The sequence below is a fragment of the Triturus cristatus genome, chromosome 12 (assembly GCF_964204655.1).
Source record: "Triturus cristatus chromosome 12, aTriCri1.1, whole genome shotgun sequence".
Taxonomy (NCBI): domain Eukaryota; kingdom Metazoa; phylum Chordata; class Amphibia; order Caudata; family Salamandridae; genus Triturus; species Triturus cristatus.
Genome location: NC_140595.1, coordinates 179,328,889 through 179,352,848, shown reverse-complemented (window position 1 = coordinate 179,352,848; position 23,960 = coordinate 179,328,889). Strand labels below are relative to the sequence as shown.

Here is a 23,960-nt window from a genome sequence, read left to right as displayed (position 1 = left end):
TGGCCCCTAGGGCCTAACTGTATTACTTACCTGTGTGACTTACTGTATGCATTAATAAGACTGTGTTGTACTTACCTCTAAACTCATAAAGAGTGCTGAGGGTTTGCTTAGAATAAATACACTTTATTTTATATATATATATCTGTTGTGGTGTCCTTTCATTTGGTATTCAAGGGATTATATATGGTATCACAGCTGGCTTCACATGCCATTCAGAGTTTAGCCTAAGACTGCTCTTGTCCATGCTACCACTAGGATAGCTGGTCTATAAGGTTGACTTTACAACCAATCACCATAAGGGTATTTGGACTGATATAAGGTGTACACTATAACTAGTGACATCATACATCAGGCCAACTTCTCACATTGGTGAGCAGCGGTTGGGATCTGAGCTTGCTGTTGTAATACCATTGTAATCTTGAGATACTAAATTGAAAGATCACACAGATATTGTCTAGGTACATATAACATAGATTATTATACTTAAGTCCTACTGGACTTTGTAGTTGTAGGTTGAAGGGAATAACACACCCTGACTACAACTACTAGAAAGGTTTAGTAGATACAACTAGTGTAGGTAGGTGCACACACCACACCCTCACTAGATCATGCCTCTGGGAGGAGATCAAGTAGATGCTCTCTCAGGAGGGGCAGGTCTGCAGAAGACCCCCTCTAGGTATGATACCTTAACATTCCAGGAGATGAGACAATTGTGTACCTCCAGAGGAATAAAACAGGGTGCAAACCCTACCCTCCTTCAGTTAAGACAACTCCTAGAGGAGTATGATGCTCAGAGGGCATCACAGGAAGGTGCCCTAGGCGCAGAGGAGGGCCTACCCACCACAGAGGAGTCAGATGGGCCTTCAGATGGGGAGGTAGACAGCCAGAGCCAAGTAAGGAGACTTAGCCAGGCTAACTTAAGTTTACATGGGAGTTTGCATGGGGTCCCCCCATACAGACCCACAAGTAGACATTCACAGAGAAGCAGGAGGGACAGATCCCCTTCAAGGGAATCCATCCACTCCCATGTCTCTAACACCTCTAATGCTTCCTCTCACAGGGGAATGACTTCACCTGAGAGAAAGGAGCATGCAGCCAGAATGAGGGAGGCTAATCTGAGGATTCAGAGGGAAGAACTTGCCCTTGCCAAAGAGAAGCTTGCTCTGGCTAGAGAACAAAAGTTAAGTGGGTTAGAACCCACTGGTGGCAGCAACATTCCTAGAGATAGAGACAGGCACTATGATAATAGAAACCTGAGCAAGATTGTCCCTCCCTACAAGTGTGGGGATGACATCCACAAATGGATAACTGCTTTGGAGAGAGCTTGCAAAGTACAGCAGGTACCCCAAAGTCAGTGGGCAGCTATCTTGTGGCTCTCCTTCTCTGAGAAAGGAAGAGACAAGCTCCTCACAGTTAGTGATGAGGATGCAGATAATTACACTGTCCTGAAGAGTGCTCTGATTGATGGGTTTGGCCTAACCACTGAACAATACAGGTTGTTGTTCAGGGATACCCAGAAGACACAGACTCAGGACTGGACTGACTTTGTAGATTGTGCCACTAAGGCTCTGGAAGGCTGGCTATTGGGAAGTAAGGTTAAGGACTATACAGGATTGTATAATTTGATCATGAGAGAACAAATACTTAACAACTGTCAAAACCAGCTATTGCATCAACACCTGATTGATTCTGATCTGACTTCTCCCCAAGAATTGGGAAAGAAGGCAGATAGATGGGTCAGGACTAGAGTTAAGCAGAAAAACCAGAACCAGGGCGGTGATCAGAAAAAGGCAGACCAGAAGGGTAATGAGCAGAAACAAAAAGACCAGAAGTCTTCACCAGGCCCCCAAAAGGCTCAGGGGGAGGGTGGTTCCAAAAAGGATAAGAAGAAAGAAGGCCAAAAGAAACCATGGTGCAACTATTGTAAGTCTACCTCACATTGGTTTAGTGAGTGCACCAAAAAGGATAAGCCCCCAGCCACCATTGCCCCTAAGGCAACTGTACCCCCTAGTTCAGCTGTAAGTGGTGGTTCCCAGCAAAAGGGTGTAGTAGGGTTAACCCTGGGAACTGAGGAGGATTCTGGCCTAGTCAGAGTGCCTACTCAGGCTGTCCTGATCTGTGATGGGGACTTAGCTTTGTCCTCTACTGTAGGCCCCAGTAACCTGGGCAAGTACAGACAGACACCTTTTATCAACCAAAGAATGGCTCAGGCCTACAGGGACACTGGGGCTAGTGTCACAATGGTGACACCTGCTTTTGTGGACCCTGGACAGATCATACTAGGTGAGAATTACCTAGTGACCAACGCTAGCAATGCCACTACCTCCCATAGTGTGGCTATTGTTAACTTCTCCTGGGGAGGGGTAACTGGCCTCAAGAAAGTTGTTGTTAGTTCAGACCTTCCTGTAGAGTGTTTACTGGGCAATGATCTTGAAACTTCAGTTTGGTCTGAAGTGGAGTATAGGACCCATGCAGAAATGCTGGGGATAGATGCACATGTCCTTGCTGTGACCAGGTCACAGGCCAAAAAGTGCAACACTGAACAAGTGCTGGATCCTGAAACTATGGACCAGTCACAATCCAAGAGAAAGAGCAGTAGGGTTAAGGCTGTGCCTTCCCCCCTGCCTCAGGTGGTGGATCAGCCCTCCCAGGAGGATGGTTCTGAGAGCCCTGAAGGAACTGTCCTAGAAGAACTTGAACCTGATCAGGTTGAGTTTCTTGGGACAGGGGGACCTTCCAGGGCAGATCTGAGGCAGGCTCAATTAGACTGCCCCTCTCTTGAACCCCTCAGACAGCTGGCTGCTGCTGAGGCTGCAGGGAATGCTCAAGGTACCCATAGAGTGTATTGGGATGAAGGGCTACTGTACTCAGAGGCTAGAGACCCCAAGCCTGGTGCATCCCGGAGGTTGGTCATACCACTGAAGTTCAGAGGCTTCCTTCTAACCTTGGCCCATGATATTCCCCTTGCAGGACATTTAGGCCAGAACAAGACTTGGGACAGGCTTGTCCCTCACTTTCACTGGCCCCATATGTCAGAAGATACTAAGGAGTTTTGTCGCTCCTGTGTCACCTGCCAAGCCAGTGGCAAATCAGGTGGCACCACAAAGGCCCCCCTCATACCACTACCTGTGGTGGGGGTCCCCTTTGAAAGAGTGGGCATAGATATTGTAGGACCAATGGACCCACAAACAGCATCTGGGCACAGATTCATACTGGTGATAGTGGACCATGCCACCAGGTACCCAGAAGCAATTCCCCTGAGGACCACAACAGCTCCTGTTGTGGCAAGGGCCCTGCTTGGAGTATTCTCCAGAGTGGGCTTTCCAAAGGAGGTCATTTCTGACAGAGGTGCCAACTTTATGTCAGGATACTTGACTGCAATGTGGAAGGAGTGTGGTGTTAACTATAAGTTCACCACACCCTATCACCCACAGTGCAATGGGCTTGTTGAGAGATTCAACAAGACCCTAAAGGGAATGATAAAAGGATTACCAGACAAGCTTAGGCGAAGATGGGACATCCTTTTACCCTGCCTTCTGTTTGCTTACAGAGAGGTCCCACAAAAGGGGGTTGGCTACAGCCCTTTTGAGCTTTTGTTTGGGCATCCTGTAAGAGGACCCCTGTGTTTGGTGAAGGAAGGATGGGAGAGACCTCTCAGACAACCCAAACTAGACATAGTGGATTATGTACTTGGTCTCCGCTCCAGGATGGCAGAGTATATGAAGAAGGCTTCTAAAAACCTTGAGGCAAGCCAAGAACTCCAAAAAGCTTGGCATGACCAAAAGGCTGTACTGACTGTTTACCAGCCAGGACAGAAAGTGTGGGTGTTGGAGCCAGTGGCCCCAGCAGCACTCCAAGACAAATGGTCTGGACCCCACACTATTGTTGAGAAAAAGGGAGAAGTCACCTACTTGGTGGACCTTGGGACTCCCAGAAGCCCCCACAGGGTGCTTCATGTCAACAGATTGAAGGCATATGTTGACAGGGCAGACATGGGGCTACTCATGGCTACAGATGAGGGGCAGGAGGAAGAGAGTGACCCTCTCCCAGACCTGTTGACTCAGAACCCTGATGACGGCTCAGTTGATGGTGTGGTCTTTTCTGACAGCCTCACTGTCCATCAGCAACAGGACTGCAGACAAGTTCTGCAGGCCTACAGACATATGTTCTCTCTGACCCCAAGTCAGACAAACTGGTGCACCCATGAGGTGGACACTGGTGACAGTCTGCCTGTGAAGAGTAAAATCTACAGGCAACCTGACCATGTCAGGGACTGCATAAAAGTTGAGGTACAAAAGATGTTGGAGCTGGGAGTCATTGAACCTTCAGAGAGCCCTTGGGCTAGTCCTGTAGTCCTTGTGCCAAAACCTCACACCCAAGATGGTAAGAGAGAGATGAGGTTTTGCGTGGATTACAGAGGTCTCAATGCTGTCACTAGGACAGATGCCCACCCAATACCTAGGGCAGATGAGCTCATTGACAGACTGGCAGCTGCTAAGTTTTTGAGCACATTTGACCTAACAGCAGGCTACTGGCAAATCAGGCTAGCTGAGAGTGCAAAGGCCAAAACTGCTTTCTCGACCCCAGGAGGACATTATCAATTTGTGGTAATGCCCTTTGGTTTGAAGAATGCACCTGCCACTTTCCAAAGGCTGGTGAATCAAGTCCTTACTGGGTTGGATGATTATTGTGCAGCTTATCTTGATGATATTGCTGTCTTTAGCTCCACCTGGGAGGATCACCTGGTCCACCTGAGGAATGTTTTAGAGGCCCTGCAAAAGGCAGGCCTCACTATCAAGGCCACTAAGTGCCAGATAGGGCAGAGCAAGGTTGTATACCTGGGCCACCTAGTTGGTGGGGGTCAGGTTCAACCACTGGAGAGCAAGATCCAGACCATAAAGGACTGGGCTCCTCCAACTACCCAGACTCAGGTCAGAGCTTTCTTGGGCCTGTCTGGGTACTACAGAAAGTTTGTTAAGAACTATGGGTCCATAGTGACACCACTTAATGACTTGACCTCCAAGAAGATGCCAAAGAAAGTTCAGTGGACAGCAAGCTGTCAAAAAGCATTTGATGACCTGAAGCAGGCCATGTGCAGTGCACCTATTCTGAAAAGTCCAGACTACTCCAAAGAGTTCATTGTCCAGACAGATGCTTCTGAGTTAGGTGTGGGAGCTGTTCTTTCACAACTGAATGTAGATGGTCAAGACCAGCCCATTGCTTTTATAAGTAGAAGGCTGACCCCTAGAGAGAAACGTTGGTCAGCTATTGAGAGGGAGGCCTTTGCTGTGGTTTGGGCCCTGAAGAAGCTGAGGCCATACTTGTTTGGCACTCACTTCAAGATTCAGACAGACCATAAGCCCCTCTTGTGGCTAAATCAGATGAAGGGTGAAAATCCCAAACTTCTTAGGTGGTCCATTTCCCTACAGGGGATGGACTTCACAGTGGAACATAGACCTGGGACTGACCATGCCAATGCAGATGGACTCTCCAGATATTTCCACTTAGAACATGAAGACTCAACTGGTCAAGGTTAGTTTAATGTCCCTAAGTTTGGGGGGGGGGTTGTGTAGGAGAGTAGGGTCTGCTTTCTATGTTCACCCCCACTTTTTGCTTTTGCTTTACTGGTTTACGACTTAGATGTGGCTGTGGGCCTGCTAATCAGACCCACAGCCCTGCTGTTCTCTCTCTAAATTACTACTATGTACTTTAGGTGCATAACCCATTTGGATAGGATCACCTTATTGGCCCCTGTACAGTGTACCCTAGGTACCCAGGGCATAGGTGTACCCTAGGCCTACCAGGGGCTGCAGCATGTATTGTGCCACCCCTGGCCTGGCCTTCCATTTTGACACAACTGGCTGATCACTCAGCTGGGGCAAGGTCGTGTAATCACCCCTTGCTTAGGTGTAGTATTCCTATACCTAACTTACATATAGACACATGTGTACCTATCAGTCACTCCTATGGCAGGCCTTGACAATCCTGGAGGCAGAGTGCTTGGTAACATGTGAGATGGTGCTCTAGCATGAGCTGAGCCTGTCTGCAGCTTTCGGAACCATGTCCTTATAGCTGTTCTATGATATAGCCTACCATATACTCTTAAAGTGCCTTATAATCTTAGACGGTTATGGTAACTATGGTTTGGCTTTATCAAAGCATGTCGTGTAAGGTGTCTAACACTCGGGAATAATACCCCCATGCCATTTCTGGACATGAGAATATTATTCCCCCCTTCTAGGGGGAAAGACATGTTAAAATCATACTTCAACTGTTAGCCTCTGACCAAAGCCTCAGCATCACAAAATGGATGCTGCTGCCACGACACAAGTCTGACCTCCTGCTGCTGGGAGGGATCCCAGCCAGGGAGGCCTGGACAATAGGTTTCCTGCTTGGGGAGGTGCTAGCACCTCCCCAGACAGCCTTTAGTGTATTGGGGCAGGGTGGGCTGAAAGGAATGAGACATGCCTGGGGCACACAAGGTGTTCCTTGCATAGTCCAGTTCAAACCGGCGCTGGGGCACTCCAGCCCCAGCTCTGGCGCGAAACTGGACAAAGGGAAGTGGGTGTAACCACCCCCTCCCAGGTCCCACCCATAAGGCGTGACCTAGCAGGTATCCCAGCCCCCCAGATTAGTATAAGAGTGGGAGTTGGGCCTCAAGACTTTAGATTATCCTGAACCTGCAAAACTGAACAGAAACTCTGGACCTTCGACATTCGACGAAAGAAGAAGACTGAAGAATCTCCCTTGTAGCCAAGGAGTGGCTACCCTGTGCAAACAGGCACCATCAAGTGACTACCCTTTGCTTTGTGAAACGTTCGACGAGGAACCGACTGCAGAGCCCGACCAGAGCCTTGATTTCCAGACTTCTCCGACCCTCATCCACATCTGCAGCAGAGCTGAGATCCGTGGAGGCGACGAGCGACGTGGGACCGGCTACCTGGGAAAAGTGGCTAGTAACTTACAGCGCAGCTTCTGAGGTACCCTCGAAGTTGTGCACCGGGGATTGAGAAGCCCCAACCCCAAGCACCATCTGCACCGAAGACCAGCCCCCCACACTCCACGAGTCCTGCGTGGGGCCCTTCAGCATTTTCCTGCTTGCCGCGTCTGTCCGGTTGCTTGCCCGCTGGCTAGTGGCCTTTGTGACGACGCTCCCTAAAATCTTCTGCGCTGGTTTGGCTCCTCCAGACTGGCTCCCGCTTCTCTGCAAAGAAGAAGCACCCCAGACCTTCCTGGTCTGCACCAGAAGCAAGTCCCTTGTTCTTCGTGGGTTCCGCTTGCCAAGGCTTGGTGAGTCCTAGTCCAACTTCGACGCCGCCGACAGCAAGAGCCTTCGTGGGACAGCTCGCCTCCTGGTCCTGGTCGTCCTCGACGCTTCCTGGTCCTCCTGGCTCCAGCGACAAGCTTCACCTTCCCCTGCAACTCTTCACGACATCGCCTGGTTCCTTCCTGGTTCCACGTGGTCACTGGCTAGTGACCTTGACTCTGTCCCCTCTGCTTGCAGGTTTCTTCTCTTCTTGATCCCAGGCTTGGGATCCACCGGACACTCTCCCCTGACTGCCTGTCAGCATCTTTCTTCAGGCATCCATAGGAGTCGACGACGAAAACGACGCATCTTCACCCCTATGCACCCGCAGCCTGTGGGCTAGGTAACTTGGGTACTCCGGTGCTCATCAGGATAGTGACTATCCTAGTGTCTAGTTTTCAAGTCTCAACTTCCTAGCTACTCCGGAAGTGTCCTAAATCTATCTATTTCTAAACTGTAACATTGCTATTGACTTTTACGCATTACGCGTGAGTGTTTCCACTCTGCACACGAATCCCGTGGGCCTCCCACTCCCTAACTAACGCTAGTGTAGTGTAGCCCCAGCGATTCCCTAGGCCTAGGCCTATTCTATTTCCGTGACAGTGGTTCTTATACCACTTATTTAGTATATGGTTTGCGTGGCCCCTAGGGCCTAACTGTATTACTTACCTGTGTGACTTACTGTATGCATTAATAAGACTGTGTTGTACTTACCTCTAAACTCATAAAGAGTGCTGAGGGTTTGCTTAGAATAAATACACTTTATTTTATATATATATATCTGTTGTGGTGTCCTTTCATTTGGTATTCAAGGGATTATATATGGTATCACAGCTGGCTTCACATGCCATTCAGAGTTTAGCCTAAGACTGCTCTTGTCCATGCTACCACTAGGATAGCTGGTCTATAAGGTTGACTTTACAACCAATCACCATAAGGGTATTTGGACTGATATAAGGTGTACACTATAACTAGTGACATCATACATCAGGCCAACTTCTCACAGTATCTACCACTTCTAATGTTTCTTACAGATATATTGATACCGAAGGTAAGTAACTTGTTCAACTATACGATTACATCTTTCTGCCATAGCCGCTTACCTACAAAACAAACAATGCTAGTCATTGCATTCATGGAAGGCTTTGAAAGGATTATTCCTCCCAGAGTTCCATCCTCTCGAGTGGAATCTAAATATCGTCCTTACCGGGCTCATGGTTCACCCATTTGAACGTTTACATAAATAAGTTACAATTTCTCACATGGAAAGTAGCTTTCCTTGTGGCGGTCGCATGTCTCAGAGTTAGTGAACACCAGGCATTAACCATACAAGAACCATTTTTGCAAATCCATCACAACAAAGTGCTTCTTAGGACAAACCCTAAATTCTTACCAAAAGTAGTTTCTGCCTTCCTCCTTAACCAGTCTGTTGAGCTGCCAGTCTTTTTTCCTCAACCAGACTCAGTAGCAGAACGGGCTCTTTATACGCTTGACGGCAAGAGCTATCCTTAACTACATTGAAAGGACAAAACCTTTCAGGAAAACTAAACCACTTTTTGTAGCTTTCTCACCTCCACAGAAGGGAAATCCTATATCAAAAACTGGAATTGCCAGGTGGAGCGTTAAATTCATCCAGATATGCTATCAAAGAGCAAAGCGTACATTATCCATTCCCCCTAGAGCGCATTCCACACGCAAACTAGGGGCTTCTATGGCATTCTAAGGGAATATTCCCATAGATTACATTTGTAAAACTGCAACATGGCCTACACGGCACACTTTCACAAAACACTATTGTGTAGATGTGCAGGCAAAACAGGCTAGTGTGGGCCAGGCTGTACTGAAGACACTTTTTCAAACCACTGCTACAGATACAAGTGGCCTCCGCTAGGTAGAGTACTACTGTAGTCTATGCACAAGTAAATATTCTGCAGCTCATATGCCTCAAACGGAAAATGCTACTTACCAGTATGCATCTGTTCTTGGCATGTAGAGCTGCAGAATCATATACGCCCACCCGCCTCCCCAGGTACCTTTATCTGTTCCAGTGCTATCTTACTTGGATAGATCACACATGGACATCTTTCTGTTTCTCACAAACTCGATCATCACCCTTTAGGGCGAATAACAATCTGAGGATGGAGTCGATGCCCATGCGCACTATCGTCCTAAGGAGGAGTCACCTTTTGCGTGACTACAAAAAACTTCTTCCAATACAACAACAAAGTGAAAACATCCGTGCCCAACACCAGATGGCGATCTATGCACAAATATGATTCTGTAGCTCTACATGCCAAGAACAGATGCATACTGGTAAGTAGCATTTTCCTTCCTACACTTTAACTCCATTCTTACCCACCTTTGGAAAAATAATTCAACAGTGGAGTTGATGCCCATGCGCAATATCTCCAAGAGAGGGTCAGATATCCTTGTGACTCGCACATTCTTCAAAGAAAAACAACTTGCAGTCATCCGATTAAAACACTAGATGGCGGACTTGTGCACAGCACATAAATTGTGAGAAAATGGCTCTGTATATACTGTTCCCAAATAGGTACAGGGTGTACAGAGTCCACAGTCCCCAAAGGTTTGACAGAGGCTAAAAAGTTAGATATAACCTTACTCTCTAAAGTGGTAGCTTGCTCAAACAGTAAGGCAGTATCAGAGGACAGTGTAAAGCATTTGTTGCACACACTCAGCCAGCAAATGGTCTCACACTCACACACTCAATAACTGAATTCTAGGCCAATGGTTTATATATAAAAAATATATGCTTGTTTTATTTTAGAACTAACAATAGGTATTAAAATATACTTTCTCAGAATGAGATGCTTTATATAAATACTTTTGCAATATGCAAGCGACTTTTGTAGAAAGTTATAAGTGGTTGCAATAGGCAATGAGTTAAATGGAAGTTTCAAGTTATTTGTAACAGATTACTTTTAGGATTACTTTTGGAATTCCAGGACTGGATCCTAGATTCAGTCCTGGGTCAGTACTTGGAATCAAGTGATAAAAGTAGACTTAATTACTATGATGATTTTTAGACAATATTTTCCTATTTTATAAGTTGACACTTGGAAAATATTTCATAGAAAACAGTCAATGATTCCCTATGGAAAAAAATTCAAGTTGCAGATATAGTATGTTCTCGTTACTTTTGTAATCCAGTACTGGGTACTTAGACTCAGTACTGGGACCTTTATCTAAAACAGATAAGCAATTACGTTTTCAAAAGTTATACGATTTTTAAAGAATATTTAAAGTTTGCAGAAATTGACAGAATAAATTTCACAGAAAAACAGTCAATGGTTTCCTATGGAAGAAAATTGGGTTACTGGTAAGTACAGTTGTAAGTGTTTTTCAGAGTCCGTGCTGGGCACCAAGATCCAGCACTGGGAGCTCACCTAATAGGTGAGTATTTTCGTTTTCTTTACTCGCCTGATTTTTGGTGAATATTTTAGGATGTTACCCTATGAAGAAAATTGAGTTATCGGTTTAAAGGTAAGTACTCGACTGGCAGAGTTGAGGCTCTGGGCATAGACTCGGGGGTCTCCCAGGGTCAAGTAAGTACAGTTGGTTCACCCTCAGCGGCACAAGGGCGGCCGGGTGCAGAGAGAGTTAGGCCCAATGTTATCCTATGATAGGTAGGGGGGGCCTTGGTTGGTGACTGCTGACTAGCAGGCCACGCGGCTGTGGGAGCTGGGCTCTGGTCACTTATTCAGGGCAAGTGGGCAAGTAGATAGGTGTAGAGGTTGCACTGCCAGGGCCTCTCGGGCGGCTGGGTGCAGGGTGCTTTTGAGCCCTCGGGCGCTCAATTGATTTCAATGGGAAATCTCCGGTTTAGAAAGACTGCAAGCTCGGGGACAAAGATTCTTCAGGTGCCACCACCACTTTGAGAGGTAAGTTGGGTAGTTGGAGGATAGGTAGGTACCCCGGGATTGGGCACAGGGGGCCGCTGGGCGCTGGGGTGCCTTTTGGTGTCGGGAAATCTTACCCTCTGTTGATCGCGGTTTGGGGGGGGGGGTACCTGGTTCTGAGGCTGCAGGCTTCTTCAGGAGTGTCGAGGGAGGTCCTTGGGTGCCGGACTCAGGGTCACAGTCGCCGTGGGGTCGTCCTCGTGGTCTTTCATCACTCCGGCACAGGCTTGGCTGGTGCAGAGTGTGCTGGGTTCGCGGTTCTGGGCTGCTGCCAGGGATTAGAAGTAGACTTTGAGTAGAGCCTCTACTCATGGGAGTCCCAGGGGTTTAGAGTCAAAAGGTAGCCTGGTCCTCCGGGGTTTGTGAGGTTGCTGGCCACAAGAGATGCCAGGTTTGTTAGAAAGTGGGTTTCTGTTGCAGTAACCCCCCCTTTTTTTTGCTTAATAGCTGATGCACTTTTCCTTGTTGTGCCCTGGGCTCCTGCCAATCAGGTGCCCAGGGCCTATGTTCCTTCCTTAAAACACACAAACTCCCAATTGGCAAACCCTGGCCACATGTCAGCCCCTGGTAAATGGTACCCTAGGTACCCAGGGCCTTGTGACCAGGGAAGGCCTCTAAGGGCTGCAGCACTCATTGCGCCACCCTTAGAGGCCCTGTACCCTTACACACACACACTGCCTTTGCAGGCTGAGTGTCTGGGTGCAGGACAAAACAAAGAGTCGACATGGCACACATCTGTGTGCCATGCCCATCACCTACACTGCCAAGGCATATGTCAGCCACCCCTCTGGCTGGGTGCCTTATGCCTATGGTGTGGGCACAGGAGCAGGAGCCCTGTGCCCCTACAGTACCCAGGTCCATTCCTGGGCACTGTAAGTACAGTGCTGCCTTTTACAAGTACATGGTGCTGAGAGCTTGTCAAACACGAACTCCACAGCACCATAATGGCAACACTGAAGACTGGGAAGTTTGGTATCAAACTTCTCAGCACATTAAACCCACACTGATGCCAGTGTGGGATTTAATGTACTAAGCACCCCAGAGGGCATCTTAGAGATGCCCCCTTACAGCTAACCTACAATCCACGTCTGCTCTGAGGCTGCCCAGGCTGCCACACAGCAGACACGTTGCTGGACCCCTGGGTGGGAGAGCCCCTGCTCTCCCGGGCCTGCAACAATGCACATCCTGGGTGAGGTGAGAAATCTCCTCCCCCAGGATGGGCAAAGGGAAGCTTCAAAGGCAGGCCGCCATTTGGAGTTTCCCCAGGCCACTGCAACCCCCCACTCTGGCAGGAAGCTTGACCGGAAACCCCATACAAGGACAGGGGATGTGCCAGCCTGCCCACCCCACCCCTCAGGTGGGGGAGGCGAGGTGAAGCACATCTCCGGGCTCTCGCCATCTTGAAGATGGGAGGCCCTACCCTATCTGGATTAGGCTACTGCCCCCCTCCCACAGGAGAGAGGCAGGATAGGGGGTGTACCCACCCCAGGACAAGGACCCATTGGTCCCTGGCCTTCACCTACCTGTAACGCCCCTAAATCTAGTATTTAGGGGCCCCCTGAACCTTCCTTCCCCAGATCCCAGATTCGAAACTACAAGAAGAGCAAGAAGAACAAAGACCTGCCCTGCAGCTGCTAAAAAGAGGAAGACACCAACTGCTTTGGCCCCAGCCCTACCGGCCTGTCGACCCTCGAACCTGCTCCTGCTCCAGCGCGGCATCTCTTGTGGCAAGCAACCTCAAAAACCCCGGAGGACCTGGCTACCTTTGAACTCTAAAGCCCCTGGGACTCCCATGAGTAGAGGCTCTACTCAGAAACCTATCTCTAACCCCTGGCAGCAGCCCGGAACCGCGAACCCAGCACACTCTGCACCAGCCAAGCCTGGCCAGTGCCGGAGTGAACAAAGACCCTGAGGACGACCCCACGGCGACTGTGACCCCGAGTCCGGCACCCAAGGACCCCCCTCGACATTCCGGAAGAAGTCTGCAGCCTCAGAACAGAGTGCCACCCCAACCGCGATCAACAAGAGGGTAAGATTCCCGACATCAAAAGGCACCCCTGCACCCGGCGCCCTGCGGCCCCCTGTGCCCAATCCTGGGGTACCCACCTAACCTACAACTACCCAACTTACCTCTCGAAGTGGTGGTGGCATCTGAAGCATCCTCGTCCCCGAGCTTGCAGCCTTTTTCCAAACCGGAATATTCCCATTGACTTCCATTGAGCGCCCGAAGGCTCAAAAGCACCCTGCACCCAGCCGCCCGAGTGGCCCTGGCAGTGCACTCTCTACACTAACCTACGTCCCCACTTGCCCTGAGTAAGTGACCAGGAGCCCAGCTCCCACAGCCGCGTGGCTTGCCAGACAGCAGCCACCAACCAAGGCCCCCCTATCCCTCATAGGATAACATTGGGCCTAACTCTGACCCAGAGCTGGATCTAGGAGCCAGACCTGGAATTTCAAAAGTAATCTGAAAAGTAATGTATTACAAGATAACCTGAATTTACCATTGAGCTCAATGCATTGTTATGTTTAGGAAATAGGATTGTTTATTGCAACCAACTGTGACTGTTTACAAAAATCCATTGCTTATTGCAAAAGTATTCATATTCAATCTCTCATTCTGAGAAAAGTATATTTTTATTCCCTTTGTGGTTCTAAAAATAAAACAAGCATATATTTTATATATATATAAACCATTGGCCTAGAGTTCAGTTATTGAGTGTGTGAAACCATTTGCTGACTGAGTGTGTACAATAAATGCTTTACACTGTCCTCAGGTACTGCCTTACTGCTCGACCAAGCTACCACTTTTGAGAGTAAGGTCATACCTAACTTTGACCTCTATCAGCCTCTGGGGGACTGTGGACTCTGTACACCCTGTACCCATTAGGGAACAGTATATACAGAGCCACTTTCTCACAAGGTTGGAGCAGGAGCAGGTTCGAGGGTCGACAGGCCGGTAGGGCTGGGGCCAAAGCAATTGGTGTCTTCCTCTACTTAGCAGCTGCAGGGCAGGTCTTCTTTCTTCTAGCTCTTCTTCGGATTTAGGAATCTGGGGAAGGAAGGCTCAGGGTGCCCCTAAATACTAGATTTAGGGGCGTTACAGGTAGGTGAAGGGCAGGGACCAATGGGTCCCTGTCCTGGGGTGGGTACACCCCCTATCCTGCCTCTCTCCTGGGGGAGGGGGGCAGTAGCCTAATCCTGATTGGGCTGGGCTCCCGATTGGGCTGGGCTCCCCATCTTCAAGATGGCGAGAGCCCGGAGATGTGCTTCACCTCGCCTCCACCACCTGAGGGTGGGGTTGCCAGGCTGGCACATCCCCTGTCCTTATTTGGGGTTTCCGGCCAAGCTTCTGGCCAGAGTGGGGGGTTGCAGTGGCCTGGGGAAGCTCAGAGGCGGCATGCCTTTGAAGCTTCCCCCTGCCCATCCTGGGGGAGGAGATTTATCATCTCGCCCAGGATGTGCATTGTTGCAGACCCAGGAGAGCAGGGGCTCTCCTACCCAGGAGTCCAGCAACATGTCTGCTGTGTGGCAGCCTAGACAGCCTCCGAACAGACGTGGATTGTAGGTTAGGTTTCAGGGGATCTCTCTAAGATGCCCTCTGTGGTGCTTGGTATATTAAATCCCACACTGGCATCAGTGTGGATTTAATGTGCTGAGCAGTTTGATACCAAACTTCTCAGTCTTCAGTGCTGTGCAGTTCGTGTTTGACAAGCTCCCAGCACCATGTACTCCTAAATGGCAGTACTGCACTTACAGGGCCCAGGAATGGACCTTGGTACTGTAGGGGCACAGGGCTCCTGCCTCTGTGCCCACACCACTTGCATAGGGCACCCAGCTAGAGGGGTGGCTGATGTATGCCAGGGCAGTGTAGGTTGTGGGCATGGCACACAGGGATGTGTGCCATGTCGTCTCTGTTTTGTCTTGTACCCAGACACTCAGCCTGCCAGGGCAGTGTGTGTGTGTGTGTGTGTGTGTGTGTGTGTTAGGGTACAGGGCCTCTAAGGGTGGCACAATACTGCTGCAGCCCTTAGAGGCCTTCCCTGGTCACAAGGCCCTGGGTACCTAGGGTACCACTTACCAGGGGCTGACATGTGGCCTGGGTTTGCCAATTTGGTTTTGAGGTTTTTGTTTAGGGAAGGAACATAGGCCCTGGGCACCTGATTGGCAGGAGTCCAAGGGACACTCAAAGTACATTCAGCAATTCTGCAAAAAGTGGGGGCATGCCATGCAAGAAAGATGGCACTTTCTCACATGAATCTACAGCAATACATGCCAAGAACAGATGCCTACAGGGTAAGTAAAATAATCCTTTGCTTATAGCCTATCTAACTGTAAAACCTGCACTGCCTTTCCACCCCCTGTTCTTTAGAGTGGCCATTGTAAGATCGTAAACCATTGTAAGTTAGTATTCAGCATGCTATATTCAACAATTCATGTAACCTATTTGAGGGTGTGGAAAGGGAAAAGATGGTTGATGACAGCAAACCGTTGTGGTGCTTGTGTGACTTCCTCGTCACTTTCGCTGTATGGAACAATTGCGGAGCCACATGATGTGCAAGAGTACTGCTATAAAAATCTCTTGATCCAGTTTGGCACCTGAGGCGGGTTGAGGTTTTTGGGGGAATATTTCAAGGCTATTAAACTGCTGTTATAATATTTACCAGTAACTGTTACAAAATGTAAGTAACTCGTTCTCTTTTTGGCTATGTATTGACCATTTTGCATTCTAAATCAGATAATAGTTGTTTGTTTTTTGTCTTAGGCTGTGGAAGGGTTATTGGATGCAACCAGTGGAGCAGATGCAGACCCACTCCGGTACCGTGAGTGCCATCTCCTTGTTTTGAAAGCCCTGCAGGATGGCCGGGCGTATGGTTCTCCGTGGTGCAACAAGCAAATTACCCGGTGTGTACTGTTTGAATAGGTGTTAGTATGAATTTGATATAATAATCTTACACTCAAACGTTCCTGTCTCCTGTTTCTTAGCTATCATAACGGATAGTTTCAATTTTATTAAGGACTCGGGCGATGATTATGCCTTCTCTCTTAACTTTATTCAACAGCAGCCATTCAAAACAAAACTACGTTTACCATGAGCCCTAGGGAAAACTGTAGTCAAACAAAATGTCCAATCCAGAACACTCCTGGATCCTCCAATCGGGTAACACCAGCTTCCACATAGTCTGCCCTCACTGGCCCTTCCTTCTCTCTTTGTGCGAAGTCAGCCGGTAACAAATCTTCAAGCGTCTTGGTTATTCGCATCCGAACCTACGAGGACAAAGGTATCATCAATGCACAAAAGCAATCTGATGTAACCAGTCCCAATATGTCGAGACAGACGTAACATGGAACTGTAAATCAAAAGTCAGAGCAGTTGAAGCTCCATCTGATAACAAGCCGGTCATAAAACGGCAACTTTGTCATTGAATAATGACGAATAAGCCATCTTTCCAAAGAAAACGGAAACCAAACTGATTTACTTGCTGTCATACGGGGTGGGACATCCTCAAGCGATCCCTAGGGCGTGATAATCCTCGACTCAGAGTCCTTAATAGTATGGAAACTTTCCGTTCCGATAGCTATGAAAATTTTCATTCTATTTCAGGACTGGAAGCGAGGATTATGCTAGTTCAAAGCTTGCTCACTACGAGGTGAGCCATGTTCAGCACTGGCTTGAAGTAAAGCCTCTTAAAGGTAGAGTCTGAAGACCAGTCAGCCGTGTTAAGGATATCTTCCAAACGGGCTCCCAAGCCAAATGCTTAGGAGACCATTGCTCCTCGAGCTGAGGGAAATCCGAAATCCTTGAGGCTTATACCAGCTTCCTGCATAACCCACCAAACACACTGGGCTATGGTAGGAGAGGAGACAGCCCTGAAAGGTTTGCGGAGAGTAATGAGAAGTTGGCGTTCCCCTGGAGTCCTGAAGTCTTCGGTCATCTCTTCATAAGCTTTCAGGCAGCAGACTACACACAACTTGGGAGAGTCTGGGAACTCTGGGTAAGAGATCACTCTGGTATGACACTTCATCCGTCTATGCAATATAAAGGTCACTCCAGATGGGGTAAACATCCTGGAGGTTATGTCCAGAGCTCTAACATTGGACACACTTAGACAAGAAATCAGACAAAGTAACATCGCCAGCTTAGCCAACAACTCTATCCTCGACAACAACTGGTTAGGTTGCCAGGCTAAAAACAAGTTAAGAACCTGGTTCACATCCCATAATGCTGAATAACAAGGTTCTGGGGGCAAGGAGAGCCGATTGCCCCAGAGGAGCTTGCAGACAAGAGGATGCTCCCCAATAGGGGTATTAAGTGGCAAATGTCCAGCTGATATAGCTGAACGAAAAGTGTTGACAGACCTGTAGGCAAAGCCTCTAGAGGCCAAATAGGCCAAAGAATTCAGGACGTGCACTATATCCGCGTCCAAGAGATTGATACTCAGTCACATATACCAACAGGACAATCTGGCCCAGGCGAATCTGTAGCCTTTCATAGTACTGTTTGCCCACGCTCTAGACATGAGTTCCTCAGCTTTTGCCGAAAGGCTTGGGACTTCCCAGCATCTCTGGTAATCCGCCATGCTACAAGCCGTAACGAGTTCTGCAGGACTAGAGGATGAGGAACTCTGTCGGGATTCAGCATAAGATTCGTAAACAGGGGGAGTAGGATTGGAGAATCCCAGGAAAGTTACAGAAAAACTGGAAACGATACTTGATCTCCAAAGGGGGGAGAGAATCACTAGCTCCGCCCCTTGCCTCCTGACCTGTACCATTACCTGAGTGATCGTTGCAAAGGGGGGAAACGTGTACCCCTTTTCTAGGCTCCAATCCTGTAGGAAGGCATCCATGGACACTGCCAGGGGGTCCGGCTTCCAGCTGCAAAAACGGGCAAGTTGGTGGTTCAGCATCGAAGCAAACCGGTCTATTGAAAACGGTCCCCAAAGGTCGTTCAACCTCTGAAAAATGTCTATGTCCAACTTCCACAGACGTGAATCCATGAAGTTGCGAAATTTGAAATCCACTACCAGATTCTCCTGCCCGGGGAGGAACTGTCACCGACACGTGGTGATCCAGACATTTTTGCCAGAAGCTGGCAGCCAAATCGGTGAAGGCTTTGGTCCTCGTCCCTCCCAAGTGGTTGATATAGTGGACTGCGGAAACGTTGTTCATCTTGAGAAGAACCGAAGACTGAATGGACTCTCTCGTCCCACAGTGCACTGCGAAGGACCCGGTCAGGGGTTCCAGACAATTGATTTGTAATCTGCGTTCGTCTGGAGACCACAACCCTCCTGTAGAAAATTTGCCGCACCTGGCTCCCCAACCGACGTTGCTGGTGTCTGACTCTATGGCTAAGCCTGGAGCCGAGCCAAAGATTACCCGACCGTTCCAGGCCTCCATGTGTTGAAGCACCATCAGATCTCTTCCTGGGAGTCCTCCAAAAGGACCACCTTGTAGGAGGAGATGGGGCACCCCTTCCGAAGGTAGAATGATTTGAGTCTTTGCAGCGATCAATAATGGAGGGGTCCCGGAAAGATCGCTTGGATAGAGGCTGAGAGCAGTTCCACTATCCGAGCTAGATCTCGAAGGGATACCTGAGTCCTGGCGAGAGTCCTCCTCAATTCATGGTGGTTCTTTGCGATCTTCCTTGTTGGAAGGCTGAGTGTGGCGGACCTGGAGTCGATCACGAAACCTAGAAACCTCACACATTGTGAAGGGGAGAGCATCGACTTTGTTTCGTTGATGACAAACTCTGGAGGAGATTTAGTCATCGGAAGATGTTGATGAAGTTGCCGGGGTCACGCGTCCATAAGGAGGATATCGACTAGGTAGGCGATCCTTTGAATGCCCCGAGCTCTCAACCACTCAGCCACCGGCAACAAAAATAGGAACCACCAGATAAGCGTCCTTCAGTTCCAAACAAACCATCCAGTCCAAAGGGCGAAGAACATCCCTGAGCAGGTGGATACCCTCCATCTTGAAGTGGCGATAGACTAACCACTCATTGAATTCGCTTAAATTGATCACAGGGCGCTTGCCCACCTCGGCCTTGTCAACCAGGAATAAATTGATGGCAAAACCCCGTGGATGAAGTGAAGCTGGCACTACTGCCCCTTTGTCCAAGAGGGAAGCTAACTCCTTGTCTACCAAGGCAGAGTCCTGTTGGGAAAATTGAATAGGCTGGGGTCTGACCCGCTGGCTGGGGTCCTCCAGATACTCTATGTGGAAGCCCTGAATGGTTTGTAAAACTCACGGGTCCCCAGTGACAGACGTCCATGCCTGGAAAAAATAACCCTGCCTCCCCCCTATTTTTAAGTGGGAAGAAGTGAAGACACCAGTGGAAGAGGCTGCAGCTCCTCGGTAACCTCGACCTTTGCTGTGGTAACCCCTTGTAGGGTAGAAGTTACCAAAACTGGACTGGTCCTGGTATTTCTGTAGTAGGGGATCTCTGTGTATAGTCATAATCTATGAATAGTCCCGCCCATGTGCGGGGACCCCGGAGCAATCAAAATATCTCTTAAGCTGTCCTGCATTTGCAAACCTGCAAAGACACTTAAGAGACAGACAAAATAATACAGCCTAATAACAACATGGCTGCACTGGCCAACACTTCCTCTGAAGTGAACACAAAAGCCAAAATAAAGTTTAAATGTCATTTTTATTCACATCTGACATGTTCCTTTATTGTATCACACTCCCTTCACCAAAATCCCTTTAAACAATAGAGAGGAAGGGGTGGACAGACAAGACCTATAGGCTGTCATTATGTGTCTGCTAAAGGGATACCGTGCCTTTAAGGAACTCTCCAGAGACCCCCGGTATCCCAGGATGCACAGCCAAAGTAAGTTACTTTCAGTTATTTTTTTCCGGCTCCTGCTAGCAGGACCCTGGAGCTTGAGCTCTACCCTTTTGGGTGGATATTTGGACTAAATTTTGGATTTTTGGATAAATAGTGTGTTCATTCGACGTCTAGAGCCTTTCTCTACTGCATCCTGCATTTTGGTGCAATTTGCACACTCTTAGCATGGCTTTATTTGATAAATGCCCTGAGTGTGGGAGGAAAAAGGCCAAGACGGACCCCCATGATGTCTGTATCCTCTGCTTGTCTTCCTCACATGTCCCTGCTACGTGTGCCATCCTCAAGACCTTCTCCAAGAGGACCCTGAGGGACAGAGAGAAGATTCGCCTCCAGGGACAGGAGAAGCAGAGGACAGGTGGGACTTCGGGGCATGGAGGATCTCATTCCCCTTCCTCTGCCCATGCTTCAGCCACTGGAGGGACCTCCGGGCAGAAAAAGCAGCAGAAACGACACCTACCGGCTGGTAGATCGCGTTCGACGTCGAAGGCGAGAGGTAAAGCACCGGTGTGTTTGCCGTCGGTCCAGGGCTCTGGATCGCGGCGGTCTCTACGTTCGACGTCGAGGGAGGGTCCGGCGAGACCTAGGACTAGGTCGCCGTCGAGGATTCCACGGTCGACGTCGACACACCATCGACGTCGTACCGAGCCCCGCGATGGATCGACGCCGAGACACCGGCGACGGCCGTCGAGACGAGGAGGATCGCCGTCGAGGCACAGATCGCCGTCGAGGCACGGACCGCCGTCGAGGCGAAGGAGATCGACGTCGAGGAGACATCGTTCGCCGTCGACGTCGAGGGGCCGCCGGTCGACATAGAGGGGGCGCAGGACGGCGAGGAGACGCCGTACGAGGTCGACTATCAGTTCGACGTCGGTGACATCTGGTAACACGTCGTCGGTGATTACGATCTCCAGTCGTGGATCTAGGAGGCGACGGCGCTCCCCCTCGTTTACTTCAGCACGGGATAGGCCCGCCAAGAAGAGAAGGGTGGACGGGAGTCCGGACAGTGCTGGTCCTGGTTCTCCTGCAAGGAGTGATTGGGCTCCACAGCCTCTCCCTCAGCCGCTGCCTCAGAAACCTCCTCCGCATCCTCCTCCTCCTCCTCCGCCACCGCCGGTGCCTCAGCTCCCGCCGTCTCCTCGGCTACCGGCGATTCCTAAGGCTCCACGCAGACCAAAATCCCGCTCTCGATCTCGCCGGAGGTCACGGAGTAGACTCAGGTCGTCCACTCACACAAGGCATGGATGACGGAGGTATAGATCTCGTTCCAGAGGCACGAGGTATACGGACTCTTCTGGCAATGGACGGCTCTCGCCCTCGCTGTCGGAAACTCTGCCTACTTGAATCTCGCCGGTGAATGATATTGCCACTTTCCAGGAGGTGCTGATGAGGGGGGCGGCGAAATTGGGAATTTCCGTAGCAGTCCCGGTTCCCACTACCTCGGTGATATTTGAGACATTGCACAAGGCTCACCTGTCACGCCCCCTCCTTCCTTTGGTTCCGGGCTTGGAGGAACCAGCCATGGAGGTTTTCTTGACGCCAGCAGTGGTGAAGTCTGCTCCCTCACGGTTGCAGAAGAAGTACAGGGCCCCTGATTCGGACCCGGCGTTCCTCAGGGTGGACCCTCCCCCGGACTCTGTCATTGTGGTTGCGGCTCGTAAACAACACTCCACGACGCCCTCTTCCACGGCTCCTCCGGGTAAGGAGAGCCGCAAGATGGACTCCTTGGAGAGGCGAATGTGCTCTACGTCGGCCACGACTATGAAGGCTGCTAGCGCCTCTGCCCTGCTGGGTCGCTATGACCGATCGCTTTGGGACTCTCTGCAACAGTTTGCTGCCTCCCTGCCTAGGGACAAAAGGGAGGACTTCCAGGAGGTGCTGAACGAGGGCATGATGGTCTCCAACCAGATCATCAGTGCGGCGGGGGATGCATCGTTGCTGGCTGCCCATGGGTACTGTCATGGAGTGCACATCAGGAGACATTCCTGGCTGAGGCTTACCTCTCTAAAACCTGAAGCGCAGCAAAAGATTGCTAACTTGCCTTTCTCTGGCTCAACGTTGTTCGGGTCTCATGCGGATGACGAGATGGCCCGCATGAAGGCCGAAGCAGAAACCCTGAAGGCTGTGGGGTTGGAAAGACCCAAGGAGCAGAAGAAGTCATTCCGTTCCTATGGCAGGCGTTATTCTAAGCAACGCGGTCAAGGGCGCCAGTCTGCTCACCAGTCTGGTCACCAACAACAGCACCAGCAACAACAACAGTTCCCGAGGCAGTCCTTTCAGAAGCGCCAGAGGGGCAGAGGCCAGCATCAATCCTCGTCGGGGATCAAAGGCCCGGCCGGGTCGAAGCCCTGAAAGGTCACTTCCCCCTCGTCCGTTACCCGCTCCGGTGGGGGGGGAGTATTCAATTCTACCTGGCAGAGTGGAGGACAATAACTCAGGACGAGTGGGTGCTGAATATTGTTTGCAATGGATACAGTCTTCGTTTCACCAGCCCGCCTCCTCAGATTCCACCAGTGCGCTCTCCCTACATGGTGCGGGAGCTCCAGGGGGAGGCGGACGTTCTGTTAAGGAAGAAGGCGATAGAAACTGTTCCTTTGAGGCAAAGAGGAAAGGGCCTTTACTCCAGGTTCTTTCTCGTCAGAAAAAAGGACAAGTACGAGTTCAGGCCTATTCTAGATCTGCGTCAAGCAAACCAGTGGATCCGCAGAGAAAAGTTCCGTATGTTGTCCCTGCATCAGATTTACCCTCAGTTGCATCGAGGAGACTGGCTGTGCGCCATAGATCTGCAGGACGCTTACTTTCATGTGCCGATCGCACCAAAGCATCGCAAGTTCCTGAGGTTTCTGGTAGGCAACAACCATTACCAGTATACAGTACTCCTGTTTGGTCTGAAGTTTGCCCCACGGACGTTCTCCAAGTGCATGGCAGTGGTGGCAGCACACTTGCGGAAGAACAAAGTGTTTGTGTATCCATACCTGGACGATTGGCTGATCAAAGCTTCCACGTTCCGGGAAGCCCAGTGTCACTTCAACAGGACAGCTGCCTTGCTTCATCGCCTGGGGCTGCACATCAACATGTCGAAGTCGGTGCCGATCCCTGTGCAGTGTCTCCAGTACTTGGGGGGCCTCAGTCAATACCTTGAACGCAAGCGTGTGTCCTTCGAAGGAGAGGCGCTTATCGATCCATGGGAAGGCCCTGCACCTCCTCTCAGCCCACTCCTACAGTGAGGACGGTGTCCTCCTTACTGGGGTCGATGGCTTCCTGCATCCTTCTCACCCCCAATGCACGTCTGCCTATGCGGCCCCTGCAGGAGTGTCTGGAGGATCAATGGGACCAGAGGCGGGGGCGTTGGGAGGACATGATTCATCTGTTCCAACACGCTCTCCAATCTCTGAAATGGTGGTGCTCCTCAGAGAATGTTTGCAAGGAGACTCCCTTTCACAAGGATATTCCGGTCCAGACCATAGTGACCGATGCGTCTCCCCAGGGCTGGGGAGCGCATTCGGGCCCTCTTCAGATTCAGGGGATTTGGTCACAGACGGAGATGACTTACCACATCAACTTTTTGGAACTCAGAGCAGTACACTTGGCCCTGAAGGCGTTCCATCCCTCCTTCACGACGAACTCCCTGCTAGTTCAGGCGGACAATACTACTACCATGTATTACCTCAACAAGCAGGGGGGCTCCCGTTCACGCACGCTGTCTCGGGAGGCACAGACGATCTGGAATTGGCTGGTGGCCAGGAACCTCACGATCACGGCAACCCATCTGCCGGGAGTGCAGAATGCCCAAGCCGATGCGCTCCGCAGGCTTGTTCAAGAAAATCACGAGTGGGTGCTAAACGACGACGTGCTAAGAGACGTCTTCGCAGAGTGGGGCACT

General features: G+C 50.0%; 1 protein-coding gene across 10 annotated transcripts in view; it reads left to right on the top strand.

Moving 5' to 3' along the window:
* The window catches only part of CNOT1 (CCR4-NOT transcription complex subunit 1), a 1,579,387-nt gene that overhangs the window by 1,023,149 nt on the left and 532,278 nt on the right, over positions 1 to 23,960 (top strand). For all 10 annotated transcript variants that reach the window (XM_085638198.1, XM_085638193.1, XM_085638201.1 and 7 more), the window contains one exon: positions 15,989 to 16,128. In XM_085638198.1, the coding sequence (XP_085494324.1) occupies positions 15,989 to 16,128 (140 nt within the window). The remainder of the gene's footprint in view (positions 1 to 15,988; positions 16,129 to 23,960) is intronic.